Source organism: Anopheles stephensi, chromosome X, assembly GCF_013141755.1.
Source record: "Anopheles stephensi strain Indian chromosome X, UCI_ANSTEP_V1.0, whole genome shotgun sequence".
NCBI lineage: Eukaryota > Metazoa > Arthropoda > Insecta > Diptera > Culicidae > Anopheles > Anopheles stephensi.
This window is the reverse complement of record NC_050201.1, coordinates 5,175,853-5,197,695: the sequence shown is the minus strand read 5'-3', so window position 1 is coordinate 5,197,695 and position 21,843 is coordinate 5,175,853. Positions and strand designations below refer to the sequence as shown.

At 44.6% G+C, this 21,843-nt stretch overlaps 1 protein-coding gene and 1 long non-coding RNA gene across 3 annotated transcripts; one reads left to right on the top strand and one right to left on the bottom strand.

Moving 5' to 3' along the window:
* The first annotated feature begins 289 nt into the window (after nt 1–289).
* LOC118514050 (antigen 5 like allergen Cul n 1-like) lies at nt 290–1,698 on the top strand. Its single transcript, XM_036063108.1, has one exon. It carries the CDS (start codon nt 713–715, stop codon nt 1,466–1,468), a length of 756 nt encoding a protein of 251 aa, XP_035919001.1. The 5' UTR covers nt 290–712; the 3' UTR covers nt 1,469–1,698.
* Nucleotides 1,699–18,167: 16,469 nt separating this feature from the next.
* LOC118506021 lies at nt 18,168–21,255 on the bottom strand. Of its 2 annotated transcripts, none has more exons than XR_004905482.1 (3): nt 20,212–21,255; nt 19,970–20,113; nt 18,168–19,894 (listed from the first exon to the last, which is right to left on the bottom strand). It is a non-coding gene; the product is annotated as an uncharacterized LOC118506021 (long non-coding RNA). The 2 variants fall into 2 exon arrangements; XR_004905476.1 differs by having other exon boundaries at nt 19,983–20,113; nt 20,212–21,249.
* Nucleotides 21,256–21,843: the final 588 nt, after the last annotated feature.

The following is a 21,843-nucleotide window of genomic DNA, read 5'->3' as shown; positions in this document are numbered from 1 at the left end:
TGACCTTGGCCCTGGACCATCAGTCGCGGTAGGCTTACTTTCACGATACAGTTACGTCCGGCCGTCCGTGAACCTGCAGTCCGATCAGTGAGATGAGTGAGATGAGGTGACAGAGGAGTCGGTGAGAGCGACCCGATGACTAAACGCGGGCAAGCGATTCGTCAAACCCGCCGGTTTATTGCGACCGCTACCGGTGGGTGAATCCAAACTCCCGAAAGAACCGGTTTCGCTGATGGCGAATTGCCCTTGGTTGTTTTTTTTTCTTTGGAGTTCGTTTCCTAGCATTTGTCCGAAACCGTGTCTCGTCGTTATCACACCGTGGTGCGCGTCCACGTTTTGTTGGTTCCTTCTCTCCTTTTCGGAAGATGTCACGCCAGACAACAGGTCCTTCTGGAAGCAGCGCAAAGGGTTTTTTTCGGGGGGAAAGAAAAGTTTTTCGCCCGGTTCACCATGGGGAGTTGATTGTCTGGTGGCTTTAGATCCGGTTTCTTGCTCACCCAGCGCGCGTGTGACAATCGGTTGGTCAGCAATCAATGCGCACCGTCCATCCTCCCCACCCGAATCGCAGCGTCCACATCCGTTCTGAACGATGCTGGCATTGGGCCCACCGATCGTGCCACGCTCAGTTGCTGCTGGAACACGAAGCTTGTCGCAGTGTGTCTGCTCCTTCGGTGGGTCATAGAGTACCGGGACCAAGCGACACCAGTTAGCGATGACGACGAGCCGGTGGTGTGGCGGGACGGTGGTGTGTGTAGTGCTGCTGCTGCCATACTGTCTCGCGAATCTCTACTGCCAGCGGAGTCTGTGCCCGGGCGGTGATGCGCACGTCGGCTGCTACTCGGAGATCCCGTTCGGCAAGAGCTGTCAGGGGATGAAGCCACAGATCGTGCCGATGACGCCGCAGCGCAAGACGCTAATCCTCCACCAGCACAACCAGCAACGGCAACGGTTGGCACTCGGGCAACTGCCCGGGTACGCGCCGGCCTACCGTATGCCGCAGCTGTACTGGGACGATGAGCTCCAGTATCTGGCGGAGCTGAACGCGCGGTCCTGTGTGTACGCGCACGACCACTGCCGCAACACGTACAGCTTCCCGCGGGCCGGTCAAAACATTGCCATCATCCGGCACTTCGGGCTGAACGTCACCAAGGAGGATGTGTTCCGGTACATCATCAACCACTGGTACAACGAGTACCCGCTGGCGACGTCCTTCGTCGATCGGTATCCGGCGAACTACGTCGGGCCCGAGTTCGCACACTTCACGCAGATTGTGAACGATCGGGCGGTGCGGGTAGCGTGCGGTATGGTGTCCTGGGAGTCGTACAACGGGTACGTCTGGACGAACGATTATCTCGTGTGCAACTACGGCTACTCGAACGTGATCGGCGATCGATCGTACACGAAGGGACCGGTCGGGCAGGGCTGTACGACCGGTGCCAGCACCAACTATCCCGGACTCTGCTTCTAGCCTCACCGACGCCAGACACTCACGCACATGGGATCTTCATTCATCGGAGCAAGCCACACGCACGCACACAGTCGCAAGAGGAAGTAAAGTTGAAGGCCGGGCCGGGCTTGGTCGGAGGACGTTAAGATGCTAATTTTGCAACTCACTCGCAAACACTCAACGATCGTCGAGGAAGTAGCGTGTCGCGTGAAGCGGCACCGCGTTCTTATCAGGTCCCCCAGGTGGCAACTGTCACTCACACTCACTCATCTTCAACCACTACCGATCAACCTGAACTGAGACGCGGCGTGCATCGAAATAGTTGCCCCGGTAGCTGTGTAGCGCAGTGTTTGTAGTAATCATTAAGTCAAGTCATCGCTCGTGATCTACCTCGTTCCCGTCCAATGGTCAAATGACTGTGTGTGAGTACGTACGTGCGCGTGTGTGTCATTCATTCATACAACTCCAACTTTACCACGCTTAATGCGAATGTGTGTCTGCCGGTTCAGTGACATATACATGTAATCGATAAGATATTGTACACCTTTCTCCACTATACAGGGCCTAGCTAATACGAAACCGAGCGTTATCTGTTACGAGGGAACATGTGTTGTTAACTGTAAAACAAAATAAAAAAGAAAACACACTCTTCTCATCCGGGCTTCCAAAAAAAAAAACACCTTTTTCGAGGTGATCCGGTAAGCGACATTCTTTTGTGTGCCAAATAGATTTGCCTAAATTATGCTAATGCACCACATCCGAATAGGGTATGTTTAGCTAGGGAAGTGTGTTTAGCGCTTCACGTCAGCACAGGGGCGTTTTTGGGTTGCGACCGTACGTACGCAGCTAAACAGGCACGTGTGCAGCCGTTGGGTGTAAGCTTGACCGAAAGCTACAGTCTATTTTCCGGTAGCTTTCGGTACAAGCTAGGTGTTGCGAGCAAGTTCAGCATGCAACCGGTTGTATTTGAGCGACTGTCCATACATTACGTAACGCTCGAAGGGGAATAGATATAGAAATCTTGACTTACTTGACTTAATCCTTTCAATTTAAACGATAAATGCTCGTGTTTTTTTATTACATATGTTAGGGAGTTAAATAATTTCAATTAAGTAACTGCTTTATTTATGGAATTGATGATTTTTTGTGGTATTAATTTGATTTTAAGGGTGAAATGGTGGTGACTGTGACAACGGCACTGGTGTTTATACGGCAGGACCGGGGTTAAATCCCATCCGGGCCGTTCCTCGTAGTGAGGATTGACTATCCAACAATGCTTTAGTATAGTATGCCAGAAACGACAGGCAAGACCTTAAGGGATCGCTAGGTAAAAGAAGAAGAAGAAGAAGTCTTTTTTTTATAAATATTTATGAGCGTTAGTTCAAAACATTCTGACTACCGGCAGCAGTTGAGAATTTTGCAAAATATTAGAAAGGTAAAAGACTCGAGAAGCCCCCCCCCTAGAATCTTTTGTGTGCAGCACTGTGGCCTGTCATTTTTGTTGTACAGTGGAATTTCTGTATGGTCAAAACCCATTTGATGTAAACATTGTGCATTGTTCTTTAATACTGTTAATAGACAGCGAGTAGAACTTGATTCAATACATATTAACAAGTGGTTTGAGATTATGATATTCTTATGTTTCCTCCTTTGCTGAATATCAATGCAAGGTAACAAGTATTCATCGAATTACTGTTCCTTTACCGTCCGAGAACGCCGTGCATGTTTTAGGCCCGATTGTTCACCCCTAGTGCAACCGAAATTTAGTACGAAGCCCCTATAAGTCAAAATGAATGGTAGGGTTAGCGGAGAGGGGATTTAATCAAATAATAACAATATTTTATTCGATATTCTTCAACCAATTTTGACCACACTGAAAGCACACTGAAAGCTCACTGTGAAGCTCTCACAACGTGTACTGCGGATTGCATACCTTTAGGCGTAAATCCTACAGCGCCTAACAAATTTTGTCAGGGGGGGGCCTTCTCGAGTCTTTTACCATTAGAAATTCATGATGCCTTAACGCCTAAGAAACACAACCGTCTAGGGGCGTCAGAAGAAAAAAAAAACCCTAAATGGTGTAAAGTATACTAAACAGGATGAAGATTGTCAAACAAAACTTGTCTTCCATGGCTGAAATTCAATTCATGGTACAAGCAGTCAAATTAAGCGAGTCATTTGGCTAGCCTTGGATAGCCAGTCCATCAGTTAGTATAAACCTTATCTAATTGATTTATAGTCAAAATCGGGGATAAAAAAATCGATCTAGGACCAGAAACACTAAAGAAAATTGGAAGCTTCTATTTTTGTCACGGCTCCTAATTATTAGTCCCCTATTATTTTATTATAAATCATTTTTGTGGTCTAGTGGCCGAAAAAATAGATTTTCTACCTGAATTCGAAATTTAAATGGTCGAATAATTAAAATTGTAGCGTTACGTCATTTTTGGATGACTCCCGATTGAATAATGTTTAAGCTTTTTCCCCGATTTTATTTCAGCTTATTAACCCCAGAGAAAAAAATGTTCTCGCCCCTTGGCCACTTGAGCTAGGACTTAAAAATTGATTTTATTTAATACAAGACACTCCAACTATGGAAAATGCGCTTTCCACAACATTCCAATGTCCTGAGTCTAAAAAAAGCATTTCCCTTAAAGCTACAGTAGTGCGAAAGCTCGCATCGATTTTCACGACTTTTTCGTTGCATGCAACTCACCCCTAGATGTGAGAATTTTTCCTCACAATCTTCGACCCGTTACACACACACGTACCCGACCATGCTCACAGCTACACGGCATGTTGGTTGTAATGCCGTACCCATCGTATTAAAGCCCGGCCAGCTGTTCGCTAAAGTGGTCCAGTTCGGGCGAAAGGATTTGCCCTCCGCCAGACCAAATTCCACTCGACAAAAGGAAGCCGCACCGTGGATGACCGTACCCGGCGAGATGGGAAATCTGAGCTGGGACCAATTGTGCGGCTCGATCGTGCTTGAATGTACGCAATTGTGATGCTAGTGTTGCTCTTCTTCTACGTATTGTACCGTGCGTGACATGCCCGTCACTGTCTAGCGTGACGTGACGGGCGATACAGCCTTTCGCTTACTAATTGCTTCCCTAACTGACGCTGCACTTGTTATGATTTGTTTGGAAAAAAACGAAGAATAAAAAAATAATACGGAAAGTAAATTGCACTTGGTGGTATTAACAATATTGGAAATATTTATTGGATTATTTCGGTTACGCCGAAAGCGCGGCGTACAACGCAGGGAATAATCCCGAACGAGCAATTAAGCTGTTCAATTGCATTTTGCGTAGAAACATTTCAAATAATCAATCGTTTTTTTGTGTTTAGAGTTCCTATTTTTGTCTCCTGTCTTTTACATGATTTTTACAACTTTTTGACAACAGTGTCAATTCGTTATTTATTCGAAAGATTGCTCCTAAATGTATGCTATTCGTACATCAATATTTGAGTATTCTTCCATCCATCGTTTTAATGTCTAGTTAAATTCTATCTTAGTTTTATGGTATTTTTATTCTATTAATGCGCCTAGAACGAATTAAATAATGGGTTTCAAATAGTGCCCCTAAATGTATACTATTCGAACGGTAAGACGTACTTTTCATAGCCTTTAAATTTCTTTTTTTTTTGTTAGGCTTTTGTTTTCTTGTAGGCAAAGGTCTGATTTGATTTTGCTGCTTTAATTTTATAAGATTAATTGAAAATTTGTCTTAACAGTTCTGATACCTCAAAATAGTGTTATTTTCTTCTCTAATGTGTCCATAACAGGTGATCTTCTTGGCCTAACGATATGTTGGTTATGTAGGCCATCCAATCCAAATGTTAGGCTTAAGAGGTATCTCGTGACTGGATAGTCAATCCTCACTACGAGGGTACGGTTCGCATGAGATTTGAACCTCGCTCCTGTGTCCTGTTAAAACACTGCTATCGTCTCGGCCTCCAGACTGTTCCAGAATTGATGTATAGGTTGCTTTGATTAATAACTGATATCAGTTAGTGGAAAGCCGTAATTATTTTCCGCGACAATCGTGCTAACCGTACCAAACACAATTATTATAGAAATGCGCCTAAATGTATGCTTCTTTTACATATTATCAATATGTAATGAACTTCAAATTGATTTTCACACACTCGCACTTCCATTAAAATACGGAAATTAATACGCAAACTATGCTAAACATACATTACACACACATGCACGCAAAAACGATTGTTATATGTGATCAAAAAACCAACAAAATGAGGAAAGTACTCTATGCCGCCATTTTTAGCGCAATTAGTGCATTTTTAGTACAATTATCAACCAATTTACAACAATCAGCTTACATTAGCTGACTCTAGTGTCCTTTGAGTGTACACAACCACTCATACACACACACTAGCAAAGCCCCCTATTACACGGAAGTGGAAAGCCGATTATGTTCCCGTACGGAAAATGAGAGCAGAACAAAACAACAGCGAATAAAAATCTGACCCTGAACTGTCCAAGGGGTCACCCTTTAAACTGGCGCTCGATCGCAAAGGTTAAATATCTACTGTTCGTTGTAGCAACAATTGATTTTGGTCCCGTTTTGCTTCACGTTCACGCGCCGGATACAAAGTTTTGCCCAGTTTTTGCTCCCTGCGCGAATGTGACCTCCCCGGGGACGGTTCCTGGAAAGCTGCCCAACCGAGAGACACCCCGAGGGCCTCCGGTTACCCGCGGGCAGCTCGAATTATAGTGTGAAGTGCACTCGAGTTAGCAGCTTTGTCGTAAGTTTTGCTGCCACACCTTACCATCTCGAAAGGTTCCCGGCAACTTCCACGGCTAGGGTCTCGGTATCAGTGGCAGGAAACGGTTTCGGGTACGGTTTCGAATTGCGGCGTCTCATGGTCCTAAATGTTTATTTCTGTTTTTTTCTCTCTCTCTCTCTCTCTCTTTCTCAGCTCGGGGGACGGAATCGGAGCGTTTGCTGGGACCGCCTGTAATGTAATTACGCCACACAATGGTATCAAGCCTTCGGGGGTTTTACACACACTAGGGAGCCTGTTTGACGCGAGCTGTGTGAGGTTATGTTTATGTTTGTCGCCCTTACCATGCATCACCCTTTTCGCACCCATTGATCGAACGTTTAACCGGCGACCGGTGTGTGTGTGTGTGTGTGTGTGTGTGTGTGTGTGTGTGTGTACGTATGTGTTATTATTGTGATTTCTTGCTTGATCCGCACACCATGATCCATATGATCCCTAGGCCTGGGGCAGAATATTTGATTGCTGGGAAGTAGTTAATGGGAGAGCTACAATTATGGCGACATCATTTCCAGGCTTTTATTTAAAGTCTATAAAATTTCGTGATATAAACTTTTCGTAAAAAAAACTTGTGAAGAGTCTTTGAGGATATTCCCAAGAACTTGTCAGATGTACCTTCGCAAACCCTGTAAGTTGATTGTAAGCTAAGTATGCGTACCCCTAAAAGTATGCAAACACCAACTTTATGCACCTTTTTTAATACTGAAAAAGCTATTAGGCGGCCACTCTGAATAAGTTTGAGTTACTATCCTAGAAGTTTCCAAGTCCATCACAGGTGATATCTGAAGGCAAACGCCTCAAAGTATGCAATCACTAGCCTTTTTTAAGCAAGGAGACATTTTTCATTCGTTTTGAGCGATCGCAGTAATTTCTTGGTCCTCATGTGAGTCCTCAACCCTCCTAAGATAATTGATTAGACTTACTGCGGGTGTTTCGCAAGACCTCCGGGTAGTTACGGTCAGTGGGAGATACTAGTCAGAGACATCAACGCCATCACTCTACGCTCATTATGGGCTCATGTTGCTCTCGGTCGTTCGGTCGCATTCTCATGACATCATGACCAGCTCACCAAAGTATTCTTCTTCTTCATCATCTTCTTGTCTGGTTTTACAACCTAAAGAGGTCTCAAGCTGTCACGTAGGTTACTCGTACAGGAGAAGACGGTATAAACTACCCTCACAATCTGATTTAGAAAGTCTTTACTCGCCGCATGATAGTGAAGTCACATCCTCAGAGATCCTCAAAACCCGCTTCTGAGGAACTTCCTGCTGAAAGTGACAAAGAGGAATTCACCCGTTTTGGTCTAGACTCTAGGCGCACTGAGACTATCTAGCTTCGTCCATCGTGTCAGATAAATTGAGGATAGATGTCCTCAGGTTTTTCTACAACTTACAAGTGAAGCTCGTCAAATCTTACCTATATTTCAGCAGAATTGTTGTTTTGACTCTAGTTAGCTGACGTTTCGAACGACTTCAAAGGTACCTATAACCTCGAGAGTTCTACAATCTTCAGGTGCAGGTTGCCTGGGTCTACAACCTCAAGCGGGTTTGATCGCCGATTTCTGGATTCCATGACTTTATTATAGAAGGATGTTCAACCTCCACATCACCAGATTTCAGATTTGCATACCCCGTAGGCGCATAAATACACTTCACAATCCATGCGTGACATTTAGATAAAATTAACAACAACTCAACTCAACTGAAAGTATGCAACTTGCACAGCAAAATCCATACGGAGAGTCTCAGATCGTGCCCTACCCTGTGCGGCTGTTCGTACAAACCTGATTAACTTAACATCTCTCTTCCGTGAATCGATACGAATCAGGCGACGGATCGGATTTCGCTCCAGTGCCGTCAAATGCGCCAATTGTTAGAATATTTCATTACCCAAGGGTCAAGGCATGAGGGTCGCACGTTCTTCAATCCACCCACCCACCCTTCGCACAGTGAGGAAATTACTCCAAAAAAAAAAAAAACACGTATGCATGGCACGCAAAATAGTGAGCAACGAATAAAGCAACCTTAAAAACGATCGGCCGGGGGATGCATCGCGGGAACAAAAAGGAGAAAAAAAAACCCCAGTCCTAATTGATGAAAGCAACCCATCTCCTTTTCTCTCTCTCTCTCTCTCATCCCAAATGCGCTCCCTCTCTAGCAACTCCCTCTGGCAGGAAATCTTCAAATTAATGATTATAACTTTATCGTTAAATCAAGTATGTTTATCTCGGATCACGCCAGAAGTTAATTTGGTAACGGAACTCTATGTATAACCCCGCTGCTCACTTGAATCTCCCTGTTGCACGTACACATAGACACACACATGTGAGTGACTCTTCTCGGCGAGACAGGACACACAGGGTGCGGTTTTTGGGCCGTTTATGTTTACCTCGAGCGAGCCACCGGTGGGGGGGAATAACATGCTACCATCGAGAACAGCAAAAAAAGCACACACACACACACACATTCACTTCCCCCTTTCTGTTGTCTTTCTGGCTTTATCCTTGTAGCTCTTTATTCCTTCCTTCTCGTGTGTGTGGATTGAAATTAGAGACATAATTTTTTTCCGGCTTTAAGCTATCTTTGTGTAAGATTTCACTTTTCCCTAATAGCTGGAAAAGAAGCCGAGGGGAAATGTTGTACGTTGTGTTCATTGCCTGCCTACGTTTCCTTTCACCCTTGCAACCTCCCTTTCCGTCCCGGTCCCGGGCTTTTGGCGATGAGGGAGCACCGGCCAAACGGCGACTAACAACGGCGAAAACGAGCGAAACGATGATTTATGCTGTGTGGCTGACGATGGTGGGGTTGGTGAGTGGGGATGGATTTAGGAAGAGCAGATCGATCTACTCACACACGTATGCAATCGGATAAAGGACCAACTGTACCACCACCAACGCTCACCCTCTCACCCCCGGGATGAAATAATAAAAAGAAAAGGCACACCAACACACACAGGCAAACAGATGGAAATGAAAGGGATGACTTAAGTTGTGGATGATAGAAGTTGCGGACGGAAGAGCGGAAACAAAAAAACATAAAAAGGTAATAATAATAAAACAAAAATAAAACCCCTGCACCAGCAAAAGCGAGCAGTCCGTGCTGCGGCCGCTTTTGATGAATTAAACAGCAATAACAGCAACAAAACAAGTCAAGTCGAACGGAACAACAACGGAACAGACAACGACGAAGAAAAAAAGGTATCGGAGTAAAATATCTATCCCAGCCCCATTCTCCCCATTTGCACCCTTCCCGATCGACCCGAGCAGCAACCGAGAGCATTAGGAAAAGGTGCATCCTTAACCGGTCCAGCTTTTGGAGGGAGTCGCGCAAAGGCGTAATGCTCATCGGTCCGGCTGTTATCCGGCGCTATTATCGCGGACGATTATAATCAAAATATTATTCAAATTAGTTGCCGGATGGACTTTCTTCGTGTGCGCTCGTCGCTGTTCCGCTGCGAAGGTGGCAACCGCTTAAACGGGCCGATGCAAATCGTGTGGCTTTCATCGCATCGGTCGTTAAGCACGGTCCGTGGAATGCAACTGCGCTTAAGCTGGAGCTTAATTTGGGACGGAGGTGAATGCTGGGAGTGGGAGTGACTCGGCTTAGCGTTTTGATCGTTAAATTCGATCGTTAAAGAAAGAGAGGTGGAATATAATTGAGGTGAAAGGCGTTTATAATGCGTTTGTAGATTTAAAGGGAATTTGCAAATTTGAAGATTAAACGGCAAAAATGTATGTGGTTTGATAGCGCGACGAGATAACAAAAGCGTGAATTATCACTTGGTACGATCGAGTGGCCCCAATAGCAGTGATGGTAGCGGCGTTGGTGTTTCACACACGGCAGGACCGAGGATCGAATCCGATACTTAACTGATTCCGCTCCCTTTTTAAAAGAACTGACAATCAAGGTAAGAGTATATCATCTTAAAAAATTGCCTCAAAACGAACTTCTTTAAGTCACCAATGAAGAAGACAAGTCCCTAGCAGTCTTCTTCTATATTTCCAGCCAGTCTCTAGTGCAGCACATTGAAATGAAGGCGGACTCCTGGCTTATTAGGACCTTGGTGAGTAGCAAAGAACCATCCACGTGACATGTGATGAAGCAGGTATTTGCTTGGTCAGGATTCAAAAAGAGCTCCTTTCCTTCCTTTAGCTCTACCCTGACTATACTGGCTTAAAATTCGGCAAGAGCTCTGCCATCAATTTCTCCAAAATTTGGACAACTCGATCTTGTATCCAGGGCCGTAATACCCATATAGTTATTATACTTTAGCTTGTCTCGCTTCTTGTATATAAGATAGATGTGGCCCAGATGCCAATCATAAGGCTTCGATTCATCTTCTCCTTATCTTAGAATTAATTCGATGGCTTTTTTATAGGATAAAGGAATCAATACCTAATTCCATACTCATTTTAAAAGATTAAAAAAAAAACCACTGCAACAACTGCTAACTAATTGAAAAGCAAAAGACGAATTTTGAAACACTGATTGCATACCTTCTGGCGCTGCTCGTTCGTCATCTTCATACACTTGGTATTTGCATGTTGCCCCACCCTGTAAGCGTATGTGGAATAAAAATCGTTTTTTAGCTCAGTTTGTTTCACCGTGCTACCTAAATCTAGGCGTCAACACGATTCCTATAAGTCATTAGATTTAAAAAAATAAACCAAAAACAACGCTGTAGAAAAAAAACCCCGAAGTCGAATAGCTATGCTCACTGGACGCCAGTAGACTGTATCCTTTCAATCATCTCGAATCCATTATGATGTGTACGTGTCTATTAGCCTTTAATACACATGAACTTCCTTTTTTTTTTCGGTGTGCTAAACAAACCCTACTCGATCATGCCTGTCACATACCGCTGACCTTCGAGAATATTTTTTTGTAGCGCGCTAGCTACCACATCCCACCCAGTGTAAGAAGAGCTCAGTCTAAATTTGATTCCACGACCTATATCAACTGTATGTAGGCGTTAGTGTGCTCATGTGCTCAAAACAATTGGTGAAAATTCCTTTTCTTTCGCACTGCGTTTGCGATAAAAGCCTAAATGTATGCAATTAAACGTTGCAGCTAAGAATTACACTTGCTAGCGCCTAAATGTATGCAATAATCGTTCGTTAGATGGTTTTTTCGTTCGACTTAATTACAATAAAACCACGTGGTGCACAGTTTAGAATAAATCGCCCACTCGGCACGCATTTGATGCGGTGCAGTGCAGCAATAACGTTTGAGACTCGGTAAAACCCAAACCATTACCAATATTTGGTGATCCCACTTGCACACATTCTTCGGTTGACAATGCACACAGCAAACCTTTTTTTCTGTTTCTGAATGTAATGAATGGGAATGGTAGCAAGAGCGTAGTGCAAGGCCTCGTAAGGCCGAACCACAAATCGGTGGTTCCCATTTGCGCGTGGTCGCAAATACACAAGAGCAATACGTGTTTGGTGCGAGGGTTAGCGGGAGGGGAGGGAAGGAAAAACTAATCAATTATGTGTACCGGCGAAGAGAAAAGAGCGAGATCGTCGCGCGCGACTTTTTTTTTGCTCCTTTTCTTCTTTATTTTCCTATTGTAACATCAACAATGTAAAGTGGAATGAGTTTTGCGCGACGTAACACGCTCCATTTGCCAAACCGGCAGCACTCACCAAGCGACCCCTTCGTACGGAGGTCAAACTCTGGGGGGGAGGGGGAGGTTGGGAGGGTACGTAGGAAGAGAGGGTGGAAAAAACAATCAAGGACAGATGGTGCGCTACCGGAGATTGTTGGTACCAGATTGCGTTTTTCGTTCGCCTTGTACAAGTGTGTGTTTGTGTGTTCGGATGTTTTGTTGTTGTTCCTCGCTGTAGAATCACTAAATTGCTGCTCACCACGGGGGGGGGGGGGGACCGACATAGATTTTTCTTAGGGGTGTTGATGGGAGATGGAGGGAGGTTATGGGAATTCAATGGAGTATGGTCCGCGGCTGTGCGATTTGTTGCTCCCGAGTTTGAGGCTAAAGTTATGGAACGGGATGTCCTAGCGTGTACTTCCCGCGCCAAGTGTCTTTTGGCCCTGGTGTTGGGTGTGAAGATGGGCGCGTACACATACACACACGCCGGATGCCAAACCATGTAATGAGCGGCACGTGTCTCGAAACGGCCATTTGATTAAATATGTTTACAGGGTTTTGATTTCTTTTTTTTCGCTCCCCCTTTCAAAACAAACCGGAAGTTGCAACAGCTTCGTCCATTTGGGGCCTGGAAAAAGGAAAAAGAAAAGGGAAAAATCTATACTTCCCAAAAAAAAAAAAAGAAAACAAATCCTTCCGAAGGAACGCTTCGGAACGGATTGCATAAGCTTCAGGCGCACCGCTTCCTGCAAGACGGCTTGAGATGCGTACCGGCGTACGGTTTTAATTAAGGACTTCTACTTCCGGTTTTTGATACACATCCACTAAAAACCCACCCACCCACCCACTCTCGGTGGAAAGTGAAAACATCTAATTGCTTTAAAAGACCCTGGACTGCGATAGCGCTTTGCCTACCATTTGTTGCTTTGAAGGGAGTGGCTGAATGGGGAGCTGGAAAGGGAAAGGGGTGGATTGTGAGAAGCGGAAAAAGGGAGGGTGATGTTTCGTTCGATCAAATTAATAGACGACGATGAGGCGGCGTGCAGCGTACGGAAGGCGTGTGTTGCGTTTGCCTACCTTGCAGGCGCACGCGTGTCAAGATTCATTCAATTATGAAGTGCCGCTAGTCATAATATATCAAACAACCGCCGGGCGTGCGTATGGGTGTGTGGGTGTGTGTGTGTGTGTATGCATTACCGTGAAAAACGTACTCAACTCCGAAGCAGGGGGCAGTTCGATACGGCGTAATGGCGATACTTGATATAATTACTGCATGTTTATTTGTTACCGTAATTGATACATTACAGGCTTTTGGGTCCTCACGCACAATGCTTCGGGTTTTTAGCACGGGCTTGAGTTGCTGCACGTGTGATCGAGAGACCTCCACTCGATGTGTGGCCACTTGGACATTCGCTCACGCATGGCCGTGTTTTGATCTGCGGCACAAAACAGCTTCCACTCGAACTTCGGAAATTAACCCGCGAGGACTTCCAACCGGTTCGCACTATTGAGCAGCGCGGGAACCGATCTGGTAGGGACCCAAGTTGCCTATACACTCCTGCAGCACCAGCCCGCGAGGGAAACTTATTCCCAGGCGTCACACACCACTGCCATCCATTGTGCACAGTCAAATAGGTTTAATAAGTCCCTTTTGTTTGCGATTTTGTGGTTATTGGTGGATGATGTGTCTTTTCCCTACCGTCGAAGATAATAAGAAGCCTGTGACCAACCGGCCGATATCAGCCCCTTGGGAGTATTCCGCGCGACCACACACCGTACACACGTAAAACGGAAGAATTATCACTCAATTTAGAATTATCCGACGAAGCCAACAGAATGCACCAAGGCGCCTATTCGATTGGTAGTCATCCAATATCTTCACCAAAAATCAAAAAAAAAGTTTATTCTTCCCAAAGAATTGCTATCTCCCCTTGGCAACTGGTCAGTAACTGGTGATTGATCGAGCCATCAAAGTGGTTTTGTGCTGTGCACAACATCTGCCCGAAAAAGGTAATTTGAGCCGTGATTTGACATGAAGCATATCTGGCGGGTATAGTATAGCACCAGTTCCTGGTGAAGTTGTGAAGTTCTGCATAGGTGAGCACCTGTTACGCGGGACAGTTTGGAAGCAAGCCGGTTTGATTCCGATAATTAACCAGCATCGATGTTACTCCACCACTTTGTCCATTTTACATGCAGTTAAATTTGACAGTTCGAGAACATATTTTTTAGTTGATGAGCTGTTGTTTATATTTATTCGTGAATAAGGCTGAGACTGACTGAAAACGAAGCCAGCCAATGAGTTATCTAAAACTTCACCCATAGTTATTGGATCTATTCAGAGCTGTCACAATATCGGGCACATGAGTGAGTAGATCCGTGGTGAGGACTGACAATCCAACTACGTGGTATTGTTATGTCTAGTAAGCCACAAATGACAGACATTACCAAAGAGGTCGTTAGGCCAAAGAAGAAGAAGAATAAGAAGAAGAGTGATCAGGTCAGTGGTTGCAGTAATTCTAGGACCTCCGAATGAGGTTTTTAGGACCAGGAAGATTTAACAGGCGATAGGTAGTCCAGACCTAAGATAACCTGCTGTCGAACTAAGGGTAGACAGACGGCCCGATACCAATCAGTGGCCCTATCGCTCAAGAAATCAAACAAATAAGATACCACTTGAGGATGGTAGAAATATGTACCAGACATTGAATGTAGAAGCCACCCATGACACCATAGCCAAGATCAAGCAGTATGACGTAATCCTACCAGGCTCAGTTGAAGGTGGTTTGAAAACTCAGGGTCAAGGTCCTGGGGGAGCAGGGTCTGCACCAATAAGGAAAGCTTGACTATTTTCTCTTCAATCTGTTGATGTTACAAAGAGATCCATCTGAGACTCGGAAGTTGATGCTTCGATAAGAAATTCCACATCCCTAAACATCTATCCTTGAAGAAGCTTGTGAAGAAGAATCCTCAACTACAGAACCTTGAAACTACTGAGTTATGCAGGTATGATCCTTGAACAATTACAAAAGTCAGCTCTGACAACAGCAATGTGTGGAGTCATGGCCGAATTTCAGATCTTATAAGCCTCAGGATACTTACACAACTCTGTCTAAAACTACTCCAAAGAGTTCTTGGTAAGCTCTGATGCTAGTAACTTCACATCGTGTAGTAATTTAAGACTCGCAAAGATTCTCAGGTGGGCTCAAGTAAGGTCATCAGAATGGCACCGGACGATCCAGCTCAGTCTTTTCCACACAAACAGTGGAGGAGGTGTTGGACGATCAATTTGAGATATTGGCACTGATAATGAGAGTCCTAAATTGAAGAATTCTCCAAAGATGCGTCCACGAGGAAAACAATCCGAAGAGGTCTTGGTGAGCTCTGATGATAGCGATTGAAGACTTGCTAGGTTTCTCAGGTGGGCTCGAGTAATGTCATGAGAATCACACCGCCCGTTACACTTCTCGTAATGTCTGTTTTCCCGCGAAGACGATCACAAAAACAGAGCTGGTAGAATCGAAATGGATATGATTGGTGTCGATACGTCCACAACAAAAGCCTGAACATTTAGTTTGCCAGCTTAGGACGCTGGTCATAAATCAACAAGCAGGAGCTGACCTATTTTTGACATTTAGCAAAAAAGTTTGAGCAGCTTCGTAAAACAACTCAATTCCAGCAAGCTCAATTTCAACTCAATTCCAGCAATACATTAGTGTGTCAATACATCATTAAAATGAACTAGAGCCGTGCTCACGTTACAAGCTGTCAAATTTGACAGTTAGTGCTGACCGGTGGTTGTTCTAATTAAAATTTCGCACCGGCTCACTTCCATTGCTCTAATTCTTCGCACAAACATCTCCTGCACTGGTTAGGTCGATCCATCGAACCAAATCGATCAATAATGGCACACACACACACACACTCGTAATATGTCATCCACACGTGAGCAATCGTGAGTGTGACAGTCAATCAGAAGCCATCCAAAGTGGATGCTTCTTTGCCGGTGTAGTGTTACGGATTAAAAATAAACTATCATCTTCAATTTCTGTCCTCCCGGTAAACAGAGCCTTCGCTCTTCACATCCTGCCATTCATAATAGGTACTTGTTGGAAAAAGTTTCATTTTGCTACCATGTTTTTTTTTATCTTACTTCCTTCGCTTCTCCAAGAAACACGTTATGGAATGTGAGGTTTATGTGTTCCGGATCTTCAGGGGCAAACGCACCCAATGTTTCAATTGCATGTACCTCTCGATGCAGATCAACGCTACAGTCTGGTGCTGGTGCCTCGTGTTTTGGCATCCTTTTCCGACGCACGTTGCCAAACTCAAGCTCGTGAACGTGAAGTTTAGTTTCCATTCTTCACACTGCAACCTCATTTGTAAGATGAGTCCAATCCATGTTTTTTTTTCCTTTCGCTTCAAACCTTTCCATGCCACTTACATCACTATCGGATCCCATCCGGCATGCCTCCGGGTGGGTTCGAGTCCCAAAAAAAAACAAGAAACGGTTTCGGGACACGGGCTTTTGTCACCGTGCTGCCAGTTTTTCGTCACCTCCGTTTTGTCACCTTGTTACCGGGGAGCGCGCGCGCGCTCGTTACCCATCGATTTCCCATCCTGTTCGAAAGGGATTCGACCGGCTTCAGATTTCATTCGGTGCATTCCTTACTGCGCCGTCAGCTTCACGCGCGGAATCGGTAAAGTAAAAGCGGATGCAAAGATCGGTAACCGTACGCCAAATCCGGACAAATCCGTTTTGTGCATTAAGCCTGGGCCAGCGCTTTACCGGGACCAACACACACAAGAGGTGTTTTCGGGCCTTTACTATTTGCACATCACTTTCTCGAACATTGTTCGGGGTCCTTTTCCTTCTTTTTTTCTTTCTTTTCGGTAACAACTCAACTTGACGCTAATTGTTGGGCATAATGGTTTATTCCTTTTTGTTGCTGCTGTTGTTGAAATAGCACCCATTGAGTGGGAATTTAAAATAAATTTAAATCTCCTCGTGAAGTGCCTCGGGCGCTTCGGGGGCAAAGCAACACACCAGGCATTACCTGGTGCAGAGGTTTGGGAGGGTACGAGCGAAGGATGTTTAATATTTGTAATGGAATTAGCTTTTATGATTGGCCTTCTTATACGTAATTTTCAAGTGGCTTCATTAAGTGTTTCTATAGTTGGTGTCATTTATTTGTTAAAATAGAAAATAATTTTTCATAACCGAGAGGTATAGGCATGCTATCTCTGTCTTTCTGTGACTTAATGTTACCCGTAGTAAAGTAGTGAGCCTTACGTACGGGGAGGCGGTCTTGGATGGGATTTGAACCCCGGCCCTGCCGTGTGAAGACCGGCGCCGCTGTCGCATCGGCCACCGGACCGCCCCGTTACAAAAAAAAGGTTTAAGCTAACAGAATTATTGGACTAAAGAAAAACTAATATTGTGGTTGTCTTATTGTGTTGTCAATCACTGTAATTTTATTTTTATTACAATCTCTTTTATGGTTTACTGTCTTCTTGTTTTTTTCTTTTTTTTACTGTTTTATTGTTCATTTTCTGTATTATCCTATTTTACTTTTCAGTTGTTCTATCTTTTATCGATTTTTGAAAATAATATTAGTGTTTTATTTTCATATTATGTTTATGCTTCTTTACTTCTTATTTTTCATGTTTTAGTTTTATATTATTCGGAGTTGTCGAATTTGCCTCAAAAACATTTGTTTAGTGAAGTTTATACTGATTTCGGTTGTTTATTTTAATTCTTCAACCTTTTTTAAAATTTTCATAAATTTTTATAATAAGTATTGTTTTGAATTGTTCTTCGTTTTGTAATTTAATTTTATGTCTTATGTCTTTTTAATCATATTGTATTTCAATTTTCTTTTAAGATACTTTTATAATTATTTAATTAATAGCAATAGGTCCTTTTGTAATTATTTGTAATAATTTTTATTCTATTTCATGAACTTTTACTCATAGTTTCATCACTGAAGCATGTGCTTTTACATGATTCGATCCGTTTTCATAATCTTTGAAAGATATCAATATCTGTTTTATTAATCTACTTGCTTTGGAAGTTATTTCATTTATAGGATTTTATATTATGTCATCATCTTCTTGCATATCTCAAAGCTTTGGATGATGGCTATTTACTTAATGAAAATATATGTTAAATTTGCTGTCATTTTCTCTTCAATTAATTTTCTAAATTTTATTTTACTATGTTTCTAACTACCTGCTTTAATTTAAGTTTTATAAAATTATTTCTCTTTGCTTTAAAAAAATAAATTTAAAAATTTCTTTATTTATTTTTTCCCCTATCCTTTTCATTGTTCATTTAGCATGCGTTATAATCCTATTTCAAATATTTGCAGAAACCTCGCCACGCTGCGTTATGATATGATTGCATTACAACTTAACCACTTAATCGTCACCATATATAAACAAACAGACACAGACAGACAGTGAAGCAAACAAACAAACAAAACCTCATCAAAACATAACATCACCAACCACAATTACCCACCGAGGAGGGTTACGGGAAACTATCGAAACGGAACGGCCGGACGCCCTATCCGGCCCACACACACAAAAAAAAACCCTCCGACCCGAAACCCATCCGACCATCTGTGAGCAGTTGCCACGGCTCATCCCTGCTGGTGTGCGGCGTAATGGTGTGCGACCATCATTATGAAACGTAAAAACATCAAAATTAACTTAACATATTTTTGATAAATTTGCGGCAGCTTTTGACTTTCACTGCGCCCACCGAGGGTACCGGTGGCACACGTCCGTCGCAGGGACGCAGTGAAATATGTTACAGATTCTAGCAGTCGGAGCCGGCGGACGGGTCAAATGGGGGAATGGAACCGGTGGTCCCGGGGCCGAGTGTGTATTGATTGCGGCGAAAATGAAGTTAACATAAATTTTCCCGTCCCTGGTGGTGGCTAGGAACGGTAATAACAAGCTTGCTGCTGCTGCTGCTGCTGCTGCCAAAGTGCCCGTAAGCAGTGTTTTACAGCTCTCGGTTCGCCATCAAGAAGCGAGTTCGCGTAGATAGACTCGACCGGGAGAGCGCACGCGATAGAGCGAGAGAGGTTGAGAGCGAGAGAAACAGAGAGGGAGCGAAAGGATGTCCCATTTCATTATCGAGACGACCAATAAAAGTGAACGGAACGACCGAGATTTAATAGACTCGAATCCCTCAACACCCCTACGCCCCGGGTATCGATCGACGGCGCACCGACTTTTCCGACCTCGTTGCCCCGAACCGAGGGAGGGTACGAGTGGTGAACAGGAGGGAAAAAGAAAGCAAAAACCCCTCGTGAACCACCCGACAACAGCTTCCGAGCTCAATTATAGGGTAATCTGTTAATGCACGCATCATAATCTAGTAATCATTCCACCTCTCCGTGGTGGAGATACCGGGAGTGCCGGCGGAATAAAATCACAGCAATCCCTATCCCTCGGTGTGTGTGTGTGAGAGAGAGGGGGAGGCGAGCGGTGATGCGCAATTTCCCTCCCTGCCGATTTTCGGCTCAATTTTCAGCGATTTTCACTTTACGCCACTCGTCTCGGTAGGGCCTCAACCAGCTATTCTGGATGGGTAAGGGTGAGCGTTGAGTTGAGGGGGAGGAAAGTAGGAACTGGAGGATGAGATCTGTTTTCTTCATGTGTCATGATTTCTGCCGTCCTGCCGGTATTCCCAAGTGTCACTTTACCCACCCCACACGCCGAAAAACGGCACACCGAAGTGGTCCTCCCGGGACTCTCCCGGGAGAAGTTGGACACAGGGACTGGAGGTAGTGAAGAGGTACGAGCGGAAAATAAAAGCCAACCTTCGAAGGTGAACCATCCTACCCTTCAAGCATCAGGCAAACCACCAGCAGCAGTAGTTGCCTGTACCGAGGGTGGAAATAAAGCTATTAAGCTATTATAAGGCGTCTGTCAGTTGAGTGGGTTTGGTTGTTTATCTTGTTTATCAGAGCGAATAAGTGTGAGGGAGCGTGATGCGGGATCTGTTGGCAGAACCTGGGGGGGAGGGGGAATGTTCGCGGAAGAAAAGAAAAATCAGAAAATGATTTAACGAGAAGGATGACGAGTTACCGCGAGGACACACATCAAACGATTTCGGGGAGTCTCCAAGAAACGCGGCAAACAGGGGGCGAAAAACCAGAATAAACGGACAGAGAGCAAAAACGAACCGCTGCCTTCGGGTTCACCATGCCGGGTCCAATTTTCCACCACCAGCTTTGACAGATTTGTTAACGAATAAGTCATTTTCCTATTAACATTCTTCATGTTCCGATCCGAACTTCCCAGTCTGCTTGCTGTACTTCCTTGCCTACCTTCAGAATACATTGGCTGAACACCTCCACTAGCTCACTTGTAACGAAATGTCAGAGCTCGGGTTTGGAGTGAACACCGCAACAAAAACAAGGACCGCATGGTTGCACGTAAACAAACCAACGCAGTGACAGCACGGTTGACAGCGTACCGCAATAAACAAACTTCGCCGAAGGGCAGAAGGCGACGGACGCAATCTTACCGGGGGCAAGGTGTAAATGGTGATGATGAGCGTTACACGCCAAAATGGAATTCCGGGAAAATTGAGTTTTCCGCCATTGATTGTGATTCTGTGTGTGTGTGTTTTTTTTTCCTTTTCGCTGGTGGCCTCTATATACTTACGGGCGCGTTCTGTGTGGTTGAAGATTCAAATGTGTGCCCGTCGCTTAAAAGCCCGTCCCGAGATCTAGCTATCTCGCAAACATACACTCGCACACACCAACAATGTTCGGTGTAGATGTTACGGTACGCCCGTAACGCAAGACCGAACCAGACCCGACACGGGCAACAGTTCGAGCTGTTTGTATGTGTGGGGATGCTTCAACCGGAGCGGTGAGTATTGTGGGCTAAAGTTTCAAAATTACCTGTCAACCGCTGGAAATAGATTTGCTCTCCGATTATGCATAAATTGGTAACAGGGTCTTACCGAAACGATACGAAGCTGCTGGATCTACGTGCGACGGGTCGGTGGTTGTCTTGTCGGCAGGATACGAGCGACCAACGGACGAAACGGGAGAGTTGCGAACCAATAAACTCCAGAGCCTGATGTAGATGAAGAAGAGAAGGATTTTAGATTGAGCCCCGGCAACATCAGGTGACAAGAGGATCCTGCGAGAGGGTTAACAGTGATTGCTTTCACAATTAGAGCACCGGAAGTGGTAAAGAGGGTCAAAGAGCCTGCTGGTTAGTTTTGTCCGCTCCACAGAGTCTCGATGTGGGTCAGAGTGGCAATCAGCAGGTTTGTGTATCAACTGTGATCAACCGAAAGCAATTATTTGGAGTTTTTTTTTTCGCCCCTAACGTACCAGAGACGACAAGATAGTTGGAACAAGTTTGGAAAAGGAGTCGTTGAGATTAGGATTAGAATTCTAGAATCTAGCCCTAGCGGCTTCCAGAAGTTCCAATATCTCCAACTCGTGTCATCGCACAGTAAGACGGCTTCTGAGGCTCTACAACCACGAGAGGCTTGAATTGATTAGCTTCTTAGACTTGGAGCGATCCGGGAGATGAGATTCGAAGCCGGTCTTCTCGTGTTAGCTACTGACGCCGATACCAATTCTTCCACCAAGACGTTCCATCATGAATTTTATGGCTAGACTTACTAGTGACACATCGGTCGCATACTTTCTGCAGTGCTGAGAGCAGTTAACTAGCCCTGTTCTTCCAACGCCGTTAATTAATCGATCGAGAAATTTTTCGCTAACGATTTCCCCTTTTTTCTCATGACCTCAGGCCACAAGGGTACAAATAGTCTTTGGTCTAATTTGTTTCCCCCGGCCCAACCGCTGGCACAACTTCGCAGAAGAGGTTCTTCCGGTTGGACCTCATCAAATTAACACCTTCAATTTTCTAGTGTTGCGCGTCGTAGGTCCGCCCAATGTGTGCACTGTGAGTCACGGAGCAACGGGGGTTGT

What these genes read in the sequence shown, in the direction of transcription:
- LOC118514050 (XM_036063108.1), top strand. Translation starts at nt 713, where the DNA reads ATGACGACGAGCCGGTGGTGTGGCGGGACGGTGGTGTGTGTAGTGCTG.